At 38.4% G+C, this 18,864-nt stretch overlaps 1 protein-coding gene across 1 annotated transcript in view; it reads right to left on the bottom strand.

Annotated features, from left to right (window-relative positions):
- Positions 1 to 18,864, bottom strand: part of LOC119425450 (ras/Rap GTPase-activating protein SynGAP) — a 37,131-nt gene that overhangs the window by 1,172 nt on the left and 17,095 nt on the right. The window contains exons 13-17 of the mRNA XM_037692977.1: positions 16,720 to 16,924; positions 13,945 to 14,529; positions 8,729 to 9,253; positions 6,833 to 6,970; positions 6,513 to 6,724 (exon numbers count right to left, since the gene is read on the bottom strand). Of these exons, the coding sequence (XP_037548905.1) occupies positions 6,513 to 6,724; positions 6,833 to 6,970; positions 8,729 to 9,253; positions 13,945 to 14,529; positions 16,720 to 16,924 (1,665 nt within the window). The remainder of the gene's footprint in view (positions 1 to 6,512; positions 6,725 to 6,832; positions 6,971 to 8,728; positions 9,254 to 13,944; positions 14,530 to 16,719; positions 16,925 to 18,864) is intronic.

Raw genomic sequence — 18,864 nt, 5'->3', positions numbered from 1 at the left:
GGTGCATTTAAATGCTACTTTCTAAACTTTAAGATTGCCATCACTTTCTCATTACATGGTTATTTAAATGAAATGTTGTCACCTGATGGCAAGAAGGTCACAGGATCGCTTTCCAGCCTGGAACTTTTCTGGGTGGAGTTTGCATGTTCTCCATGTGCATGTTTTCTCCGAGTACTCTGGTTTCCTCCCACCAACCCAAAACATGCAGATTACATGATTACTCTTCATTTTCTTTAGGTACGAGTGAGCGCGCGAATGGTTGTTTGTCTTATTTGTGGTGTAACCTTTCTCTCACACAGTGACTGCTGGAAATAGGTACTGGCTCCCCCGCGACCCGTAAAGCAAAATCAGATGAAGGAAATGGCTGCATAAATCTATAGATGAGTGGAATTATCTTTAGACACTTTTGGCAGGAAAATGAGCCAGAAAAACCAATGTACATTAATGTACATTAGTCCCTCGTTTATCACGGGGGTTCCGTTCCCAGCCCCTCAGCGTTAAGTGAAAAACCATGAAGTAGGAATAGTAGCACAAGTAATAGTAATTCATTTACATATATGTATATCTATATATATATATATATATATATATATATATATATATATATATATGTATGTATGTATGTATGTATGTATGTATAAAGGTGTTTTAGACCCTTCCCACACTCTTGCAATATTCTAAACAATGTTTCTAAACTCTAAACCTTCTAAAAGCGCATCGCATGATCTCCGCTCTCTGCCACCTGCCGCTCTCGGCCACGCCCACTTCTCCACTGCAATCCTGGCAGGTAGAAGAGCGCGGAGATCTTGACATGTTGCAGGAGGGAGCTTCTCCCTGCACCTATGGGCTGCACACAGGTGCAGCAGGTGCTAAATCATTTAAAATAATTTATTTTATATAAAAAAATTCATGCTGCTCGTGCAGCTCATCCATCAATCAGCCAATTGTGTGTCATGTCCCAATCTTATTTTTGAAAAACTGCAAAAGAGCGAGTCTGCGAATGTCAAACCGTGAAGTAGCGAGGGACTACTTTAATGTGAAATTGGCAGTGGTTTAAAATTTTATGAAACAGATTATTTAAATCTGAATTATTTGAAGATGGCTGCAATCATTTTAGTCTTGGACATGCTCAGACAAACCACTGTTTTTTCAATTCAGTCCAAAATAAAACCTTTAAGTTTTTTTTAAACTGAGGCCGTTCAGAGAACAATCTGCAGCAGGTACGATAATATCTGCCCCGAACGCTTCCACAAGCCCACATCAAATAATCTGAATTAACCCTTTAAGGTCTTGGCGCGTTTGTGGGACTATTGAACTATCCTTAAAGATTCTTGAAGCTGAATCTCAGTTTCCATCAGATTCAGCTGTTGAGATACAAAAGATGTAAAACGAGCATGTTGGATAGTAAAGTGTTCGCTGGGTTACTATCCAGTTATGATAACATGTGAGCGCCATCATTTAAAGCTGCTGCAATCACAATATAATTGCATTTATTTCCCATTGTTGCTGTATTTAGGCTATATAACTAAAACATTAACTCACAAAGTCTATTTTATCATTTTAATTTTTAACCAAGTCTGGTTTGTGTGATTTTTTTTTATGTATTATATTAATTTGCTGCATTGGAAACTGAGTGACTTTGAATACATTTTAGAAGGTTTGATGGGAAAATCTACACCTCTATCCAGACATAAAGACATAAAAAGTTGTTTTTTCTCACTATCGGTGCAACAATCCTACATATTAAGTCTGCCGTTGTTTGCTTGAGATTTTTTTCTGCAAGTAATTGCACAATAATCATGGTTTCTTTAAAATTTTGAGTATTAGGAGTCCAAACGAAGACGCTTAACTGGGACAAAATAGCACCAACATGTGTTAATAAACCAGGCATTAAGTGAATGAAAACAAAGTGATAAAAAAAATGAGGTGTAAATATTTTAAGCATGCAAAACAAAAGCTATGTATACAAAGCAAATTATTACACTATGACACAGCTTTTGAGAATTTTCTGCTGGTAATTTATAGGATTACAAACTTTAAGTATTTCATATTACTTTTGATCATCTTTGCATTTTATTTTAAAAACAATACATATTTATTATGTAGTAAATATAAGTAAGTAGCAAATGCAACTGTACCTGTACAGTTTTAAATAAGAATAAATGATTAAAATACAAAACGGAACATTTTGTACGTGTTCATGTATTATCAGTTGCAGCATGTGAGCATATTTTTACAAAAGACAAAAAAGAAAAAAAATGTTTCTACGCCTATTTGATGTTCAGCAGTTCACAGTAAGAGCAACTAAGGAATCCTAATTAAGATTACAGTTCTATAAAATTCATCTTAAAGTTGTAGAAACACTAATATACTTAGTTATTTTATCCCTTATTTAAGACTTGCTTGGCTAAATGGATGAACCAATTAATGACATTATTGTTGTGTCTTTTAAAAAAAAAAAAGCAAATATGACGACTGCAAAAAATGTAGAACAGTTATTTGAATAAATTATATTTGATAGATGCATTCATCAGCAGTCCTAATACACTTTTATTTCTTACAATAAAGGCTGTTTATACACAGTTGTCACACATTAATATATTTAGTCTGATTTAGGCTTCGCTATAGCTGTGCATAGCTTTAGCAAGGCTGAGTGCTTAAACAATGAGTTCACCTTAAGGAAGCTGATTTTATAGCTGTAAACATTAATCAGTTTTACAGCATAATGGCTGACTAGAAGGTATATCAAATAATCTGATTTGGAGAATACCAAAACTCGGCAGAAAGGATTTAAACTGGTCTTGAAGACGCTCTTACCCAGCTTCAAGTTTGTTCTCTGTGCACTATAAGGTCATTTAAACTCCAAAGGCTGGCTGAATATTAATGTGAAAAGTAAAAAAAGTTCTGGTTAGTGAAGCATCCAGTCGAGAGCGGGTGCATAAAAGAGGGCATTAACTAACCAGCATGTATGGATTTATCTAAATATCTTCAATCAGTCCCTGGTGTGCTCCAGCTCTCTGTAAAGTCTGTCATCATCCCAAAAGGCAGATCAAATGACAGTCCAGTAGCTCTCACACCCATCATTAGGAAGTGCTTCAGCGGACTTCCTGATGATCAGCTCCACTCTCCCATATTTGATCCTCATTAATTTACTTAGAAAGCAAAGAGATCCAATAGTCCTCATGCTGACCCCGACAGAGCGTGGTGGAAACATGTCAGAATTCATCTGCGCCTGTTTCTGTCTAAAGGACTTTACCACCAACTGACTGATACTTGACTCCAACATCTCCTCCACTCTCAGCACAGTTTCTGTCTCTGAACTCGTCTTCTTCATCCCACAACAGCAAGTCCACAATTAAACTTTGCTGATGATGGTCAGAGTCTGCCTATGGAGATAAGGCCACGGTGCTTAATGGCAGGATCTGTGTGCAGTAGGGATGCACGATATTGGATTTTTTGCCGATATGCCGATATATAAAAACTTATTTGGCCGATAACTGATACCAATATCGATAATTTTTTCCCCTAGACCTACTTACAGAGACTACATAGCTTTCTCTGCTGTGGAATTAAAACACTACATTGTTCTGCATGGTCTTTGTCAATTTGGCCTGCTACCAAATGCAGATGCCAAAAAAGGGGCTGAAAATGATGTAACACTTCAACTTGAATTATGTTTAATGTCAAATTTATTCATGACATTTACTCTCTCTAACACAATGACAACACTCAAACAGTACAAATTTGTTACTTTGTACAAATCTAATCTCAATGGCACGCGTGATGTCATGACGTTGTGCTGGAGCTGCAGGCATCCTTGTCACTGAGTTATACAAAAACAGTGTCTTTAATATACTGTATATATATAAACAGTGCCTTTTATATTGGTGAATTATTTTGATAGAATGGTCAATGTCCGATATTTAATCCGCTATTATCGGCCGATACGGAGACGATGCCGATAATATTGTGCATCCCTAGTGTACAGATACAAATATTTTCACCCCTGATGACCTCTTCCAGAATGAAAACAATATTGTGCTTTTACAGTGCTTTTATCAGAGACACCCTTTTTAACAAGTTTTCAGAAAGAAAACAACCTGAATGAAAAACTGCTGGTTAACTTTTACCATTTCTTCGAGAGTGTGATGCACTGCATCATACTTTGTACATACTATAGCTGCACTGACTTGGACCACAAACATTCATGAGTATGCCAGGCAGGCTCTACAAACATATCAAAACTACAACACATTTAATGAGGTAATTTAGCTTTTTAAAAGGTTCAAATGATTTGGTGGATTTCTTTTTAAAATAATAGTGTCTTACCTGCAGAAGACAGCAGTCAGAGCGATCTTAGTTTGTGGAATCAGTTGGAAAAAAATGCTTAACAAGGAGTCAAGCTAACAGCTGTTCAGAATGGAGTCTATTTCAAAGCAGATTTCAACTAATCTAAAATAATAAACCTCAGAAGTTTCATTGCAGTTCAAGTGAATGCACTAATGTAAATGTTTACACCAAGTCACTGTTGCATCAGATGGTTGTTTGCTAGGAGGAAGGAACTTTTGGGCACCTTTCAATTTGATTTGATTTGATTACAATTCAGAAGGCTGCATTTTGATGATCTGAAATGTTCAGGTTTGTAAATAAATGGCAAAAATAAATACCAAGAGGCAGCTGGTAAGCTTATAATATTTATCCCAGACACTGTGAAACTGAAATACAGACATAAAGAAATACAAGTTTGTAAAGTAAAATGGTTATGAAACCTTCCATGAATAAATACTGATTTATCTATAATAAAAAGTGCATAATAACACATGCCAAAAGAATTGTATTCATCACAAGCTGCTGACCAACAATTAGCACAGATGCTAACTTAACACTGAAAACAACATAAAAAGCATTTAGCATCTTGATTATTGATTGTCGCTAAAATGTATAAACAAATGTTTCCAAGTCATTACTAAAGACAGTCATTTCGTGATATCGTAAGCTATAATATGCAGACATCTTGAAGAAAAGATGAAAAAGATGTGAAAACTGCAAAGTGTTTTAACTACAGCAGCTACGGTAACTCTACTAGGACAAACGAGGCTGTGCAGCAACTCTGCTAAATCTCTCATTAACTAAATTCATTTTATACATTTAAAAATGAATTCAGAATCTTCCATGTTGACCAATAGCACATCTAAAAGATAAATTATAAATGCCAGCCGGTATTTACAAATAGGTTTATAATTGTTTAAGCTGCAAACTAACCATGTGGGGCCAACGTCTATTGTAAAACCTCCTGTGCGAAACAAATTGTGTTAAATGAGCCCTGTTTGCATAACTTTATGATGCACAAGTATTCTGCTGTAAAATTTATAATGTATTGGTTGTCACAAATACTATATTTCTTAAAATGTGACATGTTATGGACATCTGAAATCCAGTCTGAGATAGGCTTAGGCCAGGGGTCAGCAACCTGTGGCTCTGGGGCCACATGTGGCTCTTTAGTCCCTCATCTGTGGCTCTATGAAGCTTTGACCAAAACTTACACGAAATCTAATTGTTCTGGTTTTTATACCCACAACAAAAAAGGCTAGTTTTAACTATTTTTTTGTCAAGTTTCTGCAAATGTTTGAGCGACACTACTGTTTTTTGCTTTATTACTTCAAAGTGGGATATTTAATATCTCCTCACATAAAAGGCCACATAGGCCTGCAGAGTTCAGTGTTTTCATTTTCATCTAAAGGTAGAAACTAGACATTTTTACTTCTGTACATTTTTGTTCCAAAATGTAAAAATATGAAAAAAATGTTGAAATTCATTGTTGATTCTTAGTTTTAAAATGTTACTGGTCTGAAAATCCCCCTCCATCTAACTCAAAATGGGCCACCAGCTGATCATCACAGTTGTAGCAGGTTTTTTGTCTCTTGTCTCTTTTTTATTTAACGAGCAAAGGGGCAAAAATGACTCTTATGATCAAAAAGGTTGCAGACCCCTGGCTCAGACTGACTGGTCTTCCTTTAGCTTGACTCTAACATGGGAATTTCTCCCTGATTCTCCAAAAGGGGATCATTCTGACGGCTGTCTGCTGCACGTAAGATACTGACTACTCAATTACTCCACAGAACTCAATTTGAAGAAAAACGAGAACTATCCTTTAGTTTAGCTGTGTCCATGCTAATTTACAGTTGTCACTATTCCACCACCTCATACACATAAATATTCCTTATCAAAGAATTGTACTTTTACACGTCTACAAACAATTTGATGTAATGTTACTCTGTTATGTGCAACATATGTTTCTTTACTAGTTAAACTTGGTTGTATTTCTCTCGTAGCCTAAATATATTAATTTAAATTCTATACTAAAGTTACAAACTGTATGTGAATTACCTGAACAATCTGTAGCAGCTGGTGTGAAACTCACCTGGATAATACACGTTTGATAAATTTGATACAAGCGAAGCTGACACTGCCTCATGTCTGCCAGCTCTGAGTTCTACCTGAATACTAATCACCTGCTGATGATGCCTTTGATTTGAGAATCTTTCTCCAGCTGCTGCTGCTTCAGGCGGCGCTCGCTGTCTTCCAGGCGGTTCTGGTACTGCTGCAGGATCTTACTCGTCTGCTGCTCCTGGGACAGCAGTCTCTGCTCGTACTCTTCCAGTTTGCGGTGCGACATCTTCAGGCGCTCCTTCAAAGAGTAAATTTCCTCTTCATATTCTCGTACCTGAAAGGTGATTGACATGTTGCTTTGCTCGTCAAACTGAACCTGCTGTTGACGTTAGCTGCTTTATTTTGTAAAAATGGGGGGGGGGGGGGGGGTAAAGATGCTGACCCTGTCAAGTCGTGACTCGTCCATGCTCTTGGAGTACTCTTTGAGCTGGCCCTCGCGGTCCGGCCGCAGGCTCTCGATGTCGGCAGAAAGGTGTGGCATGTTGGACACCCAGGCCACCGTCCGCTCATTCATGTTCCCCTGAAATAACAAACAGGAGTCGTGGTTTCAGGTCATATTTGTATTTATTAGTCATAGTGCTGTTTGTGTGCATGTTTACATGCAGAGAGCTAACGCCCACCATCAGAAAGGCTGTAATTAAAGTAACGGTGTGTTTGTTTATATGCATGTTCTGTGTTCATTTGTCTTTTAGCCAAATATCTTGTGAACCACAAAATTAATTTTATTAAAACTCTCATAAAGTATTCATTAGATCTACAATACTTCTAAAACAACTTGGCTTTTGGCGTCAACCTGAGTCAAGATGGCCACTGCCGTTAATCAGTCGTAACCAACAAAAATGGCTATAACTCAGTCAGTTGTTCAGATATTAAGCTATAATTTGATGTGGTAGAAGCTGAGAGTCACCCTCAACAAATACTCTGAGCACTAACAGATCAAGCAAGATGTCTGGTTAAAAATTTGGCATGCAACATCACAGGCAATGTGTAATTTTTCACAAAATACTAGTTTACTAAACTAATACTAGTTTTTTTGTCTGCAATTGCTCTCGCACAAGACGGACGTCTTTTCTCTCCCTCCCCTGTTCTCCTCTTCCTCCTGCTTTTTTGCTCTCGGCCTGTGTCTTGGAGCTCCTGTTACACATCTTCTGAAAGAAAAATACTATTATCGATCTGGTGAGCTGGACTTTCAACACCATCGACAAAATCTTTTCAGCAAAGCGACGGGTCCTGGGGAGCCCTCAGGTCCCGCTGAGACTCACGCTGCAGCATACGTCATGGATGTGGGAGCTGATGTGTCTTTCCGTTTTGTCTCAGGAGGACACAGAAGACATAAATAAATGGATTTATGATAACAGGTTTCCTGTTTTTTGGAATTGGCTAGTTCCTGGTTTATCAACATACAAAGAAGACGGCTGCAGCCAATTTGGCCCTCGTCAGGCTGCCTGCCTTGACAGTTTGGGTCGTGCTATGAGTACTCAAAATCAGCTGATTTATGAGCTAAACCATAAGATGGAAATGATTTGTGAGAATCGCAGGCCACCAGCGGCTTCTAGGACTCACCAGCATGTTGGAGACAACCTTGAAGGAGGCTCATAGCACAGATCAGTGGAATGCCCACAAATCTGGCCATTTTGGATTTAAAGTACCAGCAGGACTCAAGGCTGACAAGAAAAAACGGTCTGCCTGAAAAAATCAACAACTGTTGCTTATCTGAATCTGACTCCCCTGTTTGGCCTTGAAAGCAGGCCGACTATCAAATTTCTCCTGAGACATGGGTAACTAAGGAAAAAGCTTTGTCTATCAACTCCCTCCCTCCCCCCCCCCCCCCCTTTTTTTTTTTTTTTAATTAAAAAAAAACTGCTGGCTGACTAACATCTTATCAGGACTATGGCCTCTCTGGAAGTGTTTTATGAACAAATCTCACCATCTTGATGTCAAATGCATATGTAATGCGTCTATAAATGTGCTTGCTGGTAGAGTTTTTTGATGTCTTAATTCATGTCCTGATAGGAGAAGATGTGAAGAGATCTTTTTGTAATAACCACTATCCATCCTCATGGTTTTTCACTTTTTCTATCTAAAATAATTTGATAAATGATAAGCGGTCGTGCTCTTTTAGCAGCAGCAACGTGCGCTCCGCCCATCTTCCGGACGACTGTACGAACATAATCTCACTATATCTTGGTACAATAATAATAAAGCTTATTCTGATTTTAATTTTTCATATTTTATTCTTGACTGTTTTATCATTGAGTAGAAGGTTTGCTTGACTCGCCTGTTTGTTGGAAACTGGTTTGAGTAGATGCTGCTGCGGCGGCTGCAGTTGGGACTGTTGGGATTTCTTGGTGCTTTTTGTGGGGGTGTCTGTCGACTCCTCTCCTGCTGCTGGAACTTGGTTCTCCTTTGCAGAGCTGGTCTGGAAGGGAAGCCCAGGTGCTGAGCTGTCTGTCTGCGCCTCCTGTTGTGTCTGCGATGGCAGCTGCGGCTGCGACGGTAGCGGTTGCTGCTGCGGCTGTTGTTGTGGTGTTGTTTGTTTATTTGAGCGTGATTTGGGCTGGCTGCCACTGAAGCTCGGGTCAGAGGAGTTGAGGAGGAGGTTTCTGCTCTGAGGACGAACTTTTGGGGGCGTGGCAGTGGCCGGAGTGTTGATGGACCGCTGAGACTTGAGATGCTGCGCGGCGATGGATGTCTGGCGGACAGGATGAACTGTAGTAGGAGGTGTGGCCAAGGATGCTGGCGTCCCAGTGCCAGTACCTGTCTGGGATGTGACTCCCATCAGGTGCTGCTGCTGGAGAGACTCCTGAAAACAAAAAGACAAGATCAAGCAAAAGATAACAGAAAACCAGAACAAATTTGGGAAACTTGGAAACAAAGGCAAAACAGCATGAACTATATGGGGTGCCATTTGTAAAGTTACACAGACAAAAATTAACAGCAATATTTTGGTTTATTTAGCTTTTCATTTAAAAAAATTTTTTTTTTTCAAAGTCATATTTTCACCATGTCACTCATACATTTATAAATACCATAGTTCCAAATTAATATTTAATTTGAAAGCTAAATATTTAGTTTATAAACTAAATACTTAACTTGCAAGTTGAATATTTAATTAGTGAACTAAATGTTTAGGTGTAAATTAAATATTTAATTTCCTAACTAAATATTTTTACAAAACTAAACATTTAATTTCCAAACTAAATATTTATTATTCAAGCTAAATATTTAATTTCCAAATTAAACATTTAATTTCTAAGCTAAGCATTTAATTCCTAAACTAAATATTTAATTTGCTAACTAAATATTTAGCTAGGACTTAAAATATTCATTTTTCCAAGCTAAATATTTAATTTCCAAAATATATATTTCATTTGCTAACTAAATATTTAACTCAGGCCTAAATATTTATTTTTCAAACTAAACATTTAATTTCCAAGATAAATATTTAATTGTCTAACTAATTTCTTTTGTAAATTAAATGTTTAGCTTGGCCATAAACATTTAGTTTGTAAACTAAATATTTAGTGTGGAACTACAACATTGATAAATGTAAGAATAGCATGATGAAAATATGACCTTGAAAAAAAAAATGTTTTTCCATATGAAAGGCTAAATAAACCAAAAGATTACTGTTAATTTCTGACTGTGTAACTTTACACAGTTGGTAAAGTTAAACAAATTTGTAAGTAAACCCATTGTAACCCATAGTTTTGAGTAAACCCATAACTTTACAAACAGCACCCCAGTACTGCACAAGTTTATCCATATTTGCACAGGTGTTGTATATGAATTGTTTTGTTCAAAGTTATGAGCCAGGCCACCCTATGGAGGAAGCTCATTAAAGGCCATTAAATCCAGGATCTTGTTCTCTCGGTCATGATTCACAGCTCAAGACCATAAACGAAAATTGGGACAGACAGACCAGTAAATTAAGAGCTTTGCCTTTTATTCAGCTCATTCTTTACCACGTCAGATTGGACCAACGCCCTCATTAATATGGACGAGGCCCCAACTCATCGATCCATCTCTCCAACAACCTTGAAATCCTTCACATAAAGCAGCGACACACCCCAGTCACCCTAGGAGAGCTCGGCGTAGTGCCACTGCTCTTCCACATTAAAACAATTACCTGAGGTGGTTCAGGTATCCAATTGCCTACTGGGTGCCTCCCTCTGGAGGTTTTCTTGGTATGTCCCATTTCAAGGGGATCCCAAGGCAGACTCAGAACTCTTCTGGACAGATTATGCATCCTCTCAAGATACCTCTCCTTGGAACATCTTGGAATCCCTAAAAAGGTGCTGGAGTGTGTCACTGGGGAAACGCATGTCTGGATCCATCCTTCCATTATCTTCCGCTTGTCCCAGAGTTGAGTCACGAGAGCAGCAGCTTGAGCAGGGAAGCCCAGACATCTCTTTCCAGTTCTTGTATGAGGACTCTAAGGTGTTCCCAGGCCAGAGAGACATTCTCTCGTGCGTACCCAGTGTGTAGATATGCCTGGAGAACTTCCCTAAGGAGGCATCCAGGGAGCTTCCTTACCAGATGCCAGAACCACTTCAACTGTCTCCTCTCGATGTGGAGGAGCAGTGGCTCTACTCTGAGTCTCTCCCAGATAACTGAACTTTCCTCAAGGAGAGTTCATCTACCATGTGGACAAAACTAATTTTGACATTGGTCTGAAGTTTGTGGAAATCTTAAACCTTTTTAAATCTTTTGTAATTACCTACAGAACTAGGACTAATGCATATCTAAATCTCTTTTGTTTCAATTTCACTCCCTCTTGTAGAGCAGTGATCAGAAGTTGCCCATGGAAATATGAGCTTTGATGATTTAAGATTTCAGCTGATATTTTATTCATCAGCTCAGTCATTCATTGCATGTGTATTTTTTTTACTGTGTTTGCCATACAGCTATTGATTGCAGCTATAAATAGGTATTTTTCTTTTAACTAGATGGAAGGATTGCATATTAATTCTTAATGCACTGTCCTGAATGCACCATCTGTATAAACAAGCAGGTGGCTCATGTTGTTTGTTCCATTAAAGCTCACACAGCCGGACATAAATAGCTCATGACTACATGACAGCATCAAGATATTCTAATTCTACACTGTCTCAAAGAAACATCAGTGTAATGGATCAAGAGCCCGTATGCATACCATCAAACCACAGTCACAAAACACAAACTCCCGACAGTTTCATTAAAGATGAAATTCACGTGTTCCTGAAATGAGAGGTTTCTTGTTTGATTTAGCTCTTCGAGGCAGACGCTACTGCAGATCTTCTGGACACACGCGGCTAAGAAAGCTGACGATAACGTGTAGCATCAGTGGCTCTGACACTTTTATCTGCCCTGTTGGCTGACAGCTAATAACCAACACTGTTGAAACGAGGACACGCAGCATGATGGCTGTGAAGCACTCTGCAAAGTTCAGCAGAGCAGGCGGGTGAGCTTTCCAGCTCGTCTGCAGCATCACAAGTACCTCTACAGTACAGTTACATTTGCATATTATGGTGCTCAACCCAAAGCCTTTGATTAGACATTTCACAAGTTTCCAACAGATTTCAGCAACTTAGCCAAGGTGTTGAAATAATAACAAAATAAATGATGACGTTTAAAGATGGTTGGACAATTTGCTTGGAAATTATTCAGAAAAACAGCACAAACTAAAATTGAAAATGCACCAAATCGTTGGCTAATGACAAAGTCAGATCATATTCAGTTTACCACCTGACCAAACAGGACTAAGACTTAAAAATCAAATTTTTAGGGGTGTAAGTGAATACATCATAGGTACGCTGCCATAAAATGTCTGTTTTCCCCTGGCCAATGAATGCACCATTCCTTAGTTACTTATTTGTGAAAGCAACATTAACTCTTCAGCGTGGAAGGTTGTACTGACTAAAGAAATGTTTCTAATAAAAAATCCTTGTAGTGCCTGAGCATTATCCTTAACTCATACTCAGAGAGCTACACATTGGACAATAATGTATTTAAAACTTCCACGTTAACTGTAAATGTCAACCTTGATGACTGTTAGCAAAACATCGCATGAACCAATGGACGAATTTCAATGAAATACCTAGTATGTAATCATTAGGTAAACATCTACAATCATCTACTACTACTATCAGCTGATTACCGTTTGGAGACAACCAAACTGAAGATGGCTACTACAACAAACTAAACTTAAAAACACAAAAATTACTATATTTTACCCATTTAGTGCTACAGATTGGTGAGGTTGTAGCTGAGTCATCCACAATATATACAGTATTTCAAGTGCTGCTCGCTGAGTGCGAGCTTTGCTTTAAACTGAAGCATTACCTGGTAAAATTAACCCTGTTTGTCTGTTAGCAAAATATCTTGTGACACACATGACAGATTTTAATAAAAGTTTCAGATAATTTTCACTGATCAGACATCTACAAATTATTAATGTTCAGAGTCAATCCAACTCAGGGTGGTTTCTAGGCCTGTCACAATAACAAATTTTGCTGGGCGATTAATTGTCTCAGAAATTATTGCGATAAACGATAATGTTGTTTGAAATTTGACAATTAGTAATTGTTGTCAAATTTAAGAAGAAATGTTCGTTAATTAGTTTTGAGTGTAGTACCTTTTTGACCACCAAATGTCAGTATAAGACTGTTTGAACCGAAGGATGGATAGTGAGGGAACGAGCAGCATGACTGTAAGAAAAATGGGAGGGAGGCCCCTTGACGTGACATGGGCTGTCTCTCCTTCCTTTTTTCAGTTCTCAAAATGGCGGACGCTCGGTGTGGTTTGAGTTCTTCAGCATAGCATTTTTCACACTAGAATTTTAATTTAAAAAATCAGTCAACAAGTTCTCTGCTTCTTTTTGCAGAGAAAAACAACTTTTTACACAAAGGCACGGGTTTCAACCGTGAATTTTTGGAGCTTCTACAAGACGGAGGTTTTGACCGAGGTCGGCCTGATAGCTTAGCTCGTAGCTTAGCTTCTCAACTTAGCTGCTTTTAATGATCCAAAAACGCAATTTTGGACAATTAAAACGGATTTTAAAGAGAAAAGAGGAAGGGAAGTAAGTGAAGAACACCGGAGTTGAGGCTTTTTTCAACCGGTATCTTCAGTAGAAAGAGACACGAAGAAACGATAAAGCTGATAAATGAAAATGAGGTCAATAATTTTCATTTATCATTTGATTTATTGATTTATTGTTTATTGCAACAGGCCTGGTGCTTTCCACAGCTTATCCACATTAGTGGTAGTAGCTGAGCATGATTTACAACACAAAATCTGAGCATGTCCAACTACAATACTGTATGATTGTGCATGTTATTTTTAAAGTTTCCCTCAGATACAGATCCATTATTCTTCAGGCGATGGATGATAGGCATTCCTTCCATGAATGCCAGGCCTTGATTTTTGGCTGCATTTGTGTTTCATTAAACAAATGCCGCATGTCATTATGTGTAACCGTCTTTCTGAAAGTGTGAGAATACGAGAGTTTCCTACCTGCACCTGCAGTGACAGCTGGTGCCAGGCGAAGTCGTTGCTCTGATTCTGCCGGGTGAAATCATCACTGTAGCTGTGCGAGTGGACGATGCTGGGCTGCACCAGGCTGCTCTGTGACTGTAGGGCCGACAGGTCCTCGCTGCGGGAGAACGCACTGTTGCCAAAGGCGGGCGGGTAGTCGGGGTGGCCGTTCTCGTGCTCGGGGGTGAGGAGAAGAGGGGGAGGAGGAGGATGAGGCTGGGACTGAGCCGGAGAGTTCTGAGCAGCCAGATGGAATAGAGGGTTTTGGAAAGACAAGGGGAAGTTCATGGCTGCTGCCGCCTGCTGTTGCTGCTGGGAGAGGGATTCTGTGGGCCCCCCTACGTGGCCCATCTGGCTGAGTCTCAGACCAGAACCAGAGGAACCTGGCGGCAAGTGGCCTCCCATACGTAGAGGACCGCCCAGGTTCCCAAAGCTATGGCCGAGACCGGCGATGGAAGCTTGGGAAGATGCGAGCATGTCCCCCACTGAGTTCAGGTTGGAGATGCTGTTCATACGAGAGTCCTGAAGGTCCATCATGGACACGCTTTTGTTCACACTGTGCACCTGGGAGACACACACAACTTTACTACAGCACAGCTAGGAGCAAACACATCAACTTTAACTACAACATGAAAAAAATTATTCAGTAAGCAATACAAACATTGCAACGACTACAGATAAAATTAAATTCAACAGTTTATACATGCATCTTTGCACAGTCTGTTAGTTTAATAAACAAAAAAATAACACCCATTAATAATTTATTGGTACCAATGGTTTCATTCTAACATGAGTTGTCACATAAACTGACACATTTGGACATATACGTTTGTATATTTGTAGGTCATTGGTTACTATAAAGTATTTCTAAATATTCATAATATGCACATACAGTAAACTGATAGTTCAGATTGTTTAAAGTGGCGTTTAGCAAAAAGCTTATGTACTATCTGCTTTAAACAACCTCCATTAGGAGAAATAGTTTTCTTCTGAGCAGACTGATGAGCTAACAGCTAATCTGAGATATTAGCTGAGACTAGCTAAAGTGGATTGCCGTAATCCTCTATTTTTACATTGTCATCAGACTATACTTGATTATTCTAACAAAATCATTATACTGTATTTCTGCTGAAAGTGCACCCAGGCTGCACCTGAAGTGTTGTATAAGGGTTGCTGCAACTACTTGGACTTGTAAATAATAATTAAATTCTAAAAAAACAAAATACTTATAATGCAAAACTGCCAGCAACGAACACTTAAAAATAGCTTTTGCATGAACTGCTAATGTTTTTTTTAGACTGAAATACTTTAAAAATGGCAGCAAAGCATTTTATTCTTGGTCCCACTCAGGCTAACCGTTAGCTCTGGTCAGAATTAAACTCCACTTTCTCTAAATAAGCTGATCAAAAAGCTATCTACAGCAGGTAAGATATCATTTGTTCATAATCTTTTCACTTCACTTTTATTTTTCAATGAGCTACTCAGTAGTTTGTGATCTCCTTTTTCTTTTTGCTCCATATTGTAATGTTTCTAATGGGTGGCCGGTCTGATTTTCTTAATTTAGCACCCAAACTTGTTGGTCACCTGAAACCTTTTTTCCCTGAAAACGACATTAGATGGCAACAGATTATCATCAAGTAATAAAAGAGGATCATGAGTGTTGATGTTCCATCGTATCCCTTCTGCCTCTGAATTTCCTGATGAGGAAATTTACTTTTAAATTGTTAAATCACTTGCCAACACCAGTCTTCTACAGAGCTTTGAACTTTAGACTTTTTGACAATTAGCCTAATCAGTTGTGAAATATTGCGCCATGTTTTTGTATCAAATCACACAAAATAACAAGAACTTTGATGACGTTGTTGAATATTCTTTGGAACATGTTGCTTGCACTAAATTGACATAAAAATATATAATTTTTAGTATTTTATAGTTGAATTATAAATAATAAAGCATTTAAACATGAGCAAGACCATATACCGTATTTGCCACCGTACACGTCGCACCACCCAATAAGTCGCATCAGTCCAAATATGTCTAATGAAGTGGAAAAAAATCATAAATACGTTGCATCGACGTATACGTCACATCTGTTATGCGTCACCGCTGACAACCCAGAAATGTGGGCCGGTGTTGTGATAAAAATCGATTGGCTGCCAAATGGCGACAGCGGGAGCATGCACGGGAGGTCTTTAATAAGAACTTCACAAGATTAAAACCTAAAAACAGTTATTTGTTTTTCTCGAAATTATAGTAAAGGTGTGTCTCCGTCGAACTTTTGCTTAATAAATGCACTTTAATGGTCAAATTCGCTGCATTTTGCAGCGAAATGCAGCGAATTTGATGGTTGCTCCAAGCAGCAAGCAGAACAAAGGTGCCAGTCTATGGCAAGCCGATTGTGTCATTAATAGCCACTTATACATATTACATGATACAATGGCATTATTACTACTCGAATGCCATCTAGTGGCTGAAAATGGTAGTGTTCAATATTTTCAGTCAGAATGAATGAAAACGGTCATATCTCAGCCAAAAATTGGTTTATAAATATGGGAAAAATCTATAAATATGTAACTTCGGCTTATAAGTTGCAGGGCATGCAAATTATGCAAAAAAAATTGACTTATAGGGCGAAAAATACAATAATTTCGTTTTTACATACATGCATCACTTAAATCCTTATTTTCTTTTGCATATTTCGTTTGTACTTTGTTGTAAATGACGTGACCAAAAAGCGAGGTCTCAACAGTCTACCTTGGGATCAGGCTCTGTGATGTCAGAGCTGCTCGTGCAGTACGCAGGGCTGGATCGAGCCAGCGGTGGACGAGTGACATAGAACACCTCCCTCGTCGTGCGGAGATCGCGTTCAGCCTGGCGCCTCATGTTCAGGTTGGATGAGAGGGATTCTACAGCCGAGATGCCGGTCGTGGGCGATGGAAGGCGGGAGATGTCTATTGAGCTGCAGACGAGTCAGACAAAACAGTGTCGCTAAAAAGTCATAAATCTGTTACATTAAAGTTCGGAGTCAGATCATCAAATTCAGCTTCATGTTGCTTTATTGAAGGTTTTGATTCTGGGCGTGCAGAGTTTGTTGGTTTCACAGCATGCATCAACTAGGTTTAGTTATGCAATCATTGCATAATGAAGCTCGTGGACATAAAAACTCCAGTGGGGATTTTAGAGTGACACCTCAGGGACTGGTGACAGCAGGTGTGTCACTCATCCTGTTGGCTCTCCTTTCTGAGCGTTTGATCTTCGCCCTCCTGAAACCAGCCGGCAGCAGATTTATGCCACTCTCATTGAACGACAACCGCTCCACCTCGAACCGTGCAGCCCTCTGATGCCAACAATGCCATTTGTCTTCCTTAAAGAGTTCTCATTCAAACAAGCTTTAATCCAGTAACTGTCTCTTGACGATCCCAGAGTGTTGATGTGGATTAAAACAAAGTCGGAAAAGGTTTATGTAAGAGAGTGTTTGTGCAAACAGATGGTGATGGCAATTAGTGATTGATAAACTGCTTTGAATTCCTGATGAGGTGCATTAGGAGCTTTTAGAAACGCATCAGTGTTGTGAGCTGCTGAACTCTTCTTCTGCAGCCGTTGCCTTTTTGTGAGAATCCTGTCAACATTCACACTATTGGGTTCCTGCTTTTTTTAGATTGTATTATTTTTCCACATATGTTGCAAGCTAACTGCTTTTATTTACTATGTGTTATACACATTGTTGGATGAATAATTGTCTGAAAATAAGCCACACTGAGGACGCGAGATTTTATCCGGTTTACGACGTGCAAGGGTCAGAGTTCACACACAGGCTTACACAGATGTTACATTGAAGCTCCGGTTGCGAGGTCAGCTACGAACAGTTTAAAGAAGTGATTTTAAAATGATTATCAGACAGACACTGATGACCTCGGTCTGCCAGCTTACAGACTCGGAGGCGTCAGGAGTTATCAGGTGCGCAGGCTCCTCTCGGAGAAGAAAACAACTCTGAACTCACACACATTAATTTAACTTAAGTGAGTGATAACATCCATGACCTTTATTTAAATTCCCCTGACATATCCCCCAACCCCATGGTTGTTTATCACTTTATCAATAACTTCCTTGCAAGTCAGGATGCAGTAGGATGTGTAGCTGACAAACATCTTATATCAAAACGTTAATCTTGTTTGGAAAATGGGTATTTTAAATTTATAATTTTCTAAATATGTTACCTTTATTTACAAACGTTTTCCCTTCAGAAATAGAGATCTGTTCAATTTATTTTTCAAAAACACTGTTTTCATTTAAATCTGCGTCATCATACTTGCTCTATTTTTGTTTGTTTGTTTATTTATTTATTTGTTTATTTATTTATTTATACATGATAAAACAACCTTGCAACAAATAATTTTAGTTAAAAAAAAAACTAAATACACAGACCCATATGAAAGTAGAAATGTGCACTAAAGCTGTTAGATGAAAACAATAAAAACAATAAGTAAAAAACAAAAAACTTGCTAGCGTTTTATCTGTTCAAGAAGGAGCAGTAAGAAGTATAAACTTGTTTAATTACTGTAGTAAAGTATTTCTTACAGCACATATTTATCAGTAATGTATTATTAATAGTTTGATAGTTGCATTTTTACTTTAAACATTTAGCTAGTGTTTTGCTGCTTTTGGCTAGCCTTTGCTTTTTTCAGCTTTAAGCTACTGTTTTGTTTCTTTTAACTATTAGCTAATGTTTTGCTACTTTTAGCTTTTGGTTAATGTTTTGCTACTTTTAGCTATTAGCTTGTGTTTTGCTACTTTTAGCTATTAGCTAGTGTTTTGCAACTTTGAGCTTTTAGCTTGTGTTTTGCTACTTTTAGCTATTGGCTAATGTTTTGATACTTTTAGCTATTGGCTAATGTTTTG

The sequence above is a fragment of the Nematolebias whitei genome, chromosome 19 (assembly GCF_014905685.2).
Source record: "Nematolebias whitei isolate Nwh7 chromosome 19, NemWhi1, whole genome shotgun sequence".
NCBI classification, from domain to species: domain Eukaryota; kingdom Metazoa; phylum Chordata; class Actinopteri; order Cyprinodontiformes; family Rivulidae; genus Nematolebias; species Nematolebias whitei.
The sequence above is the reverse complement of the archived record's forward strand: the minus strand, read 5'-3'. Positions and strand labels throughout refer to the sequence as shown.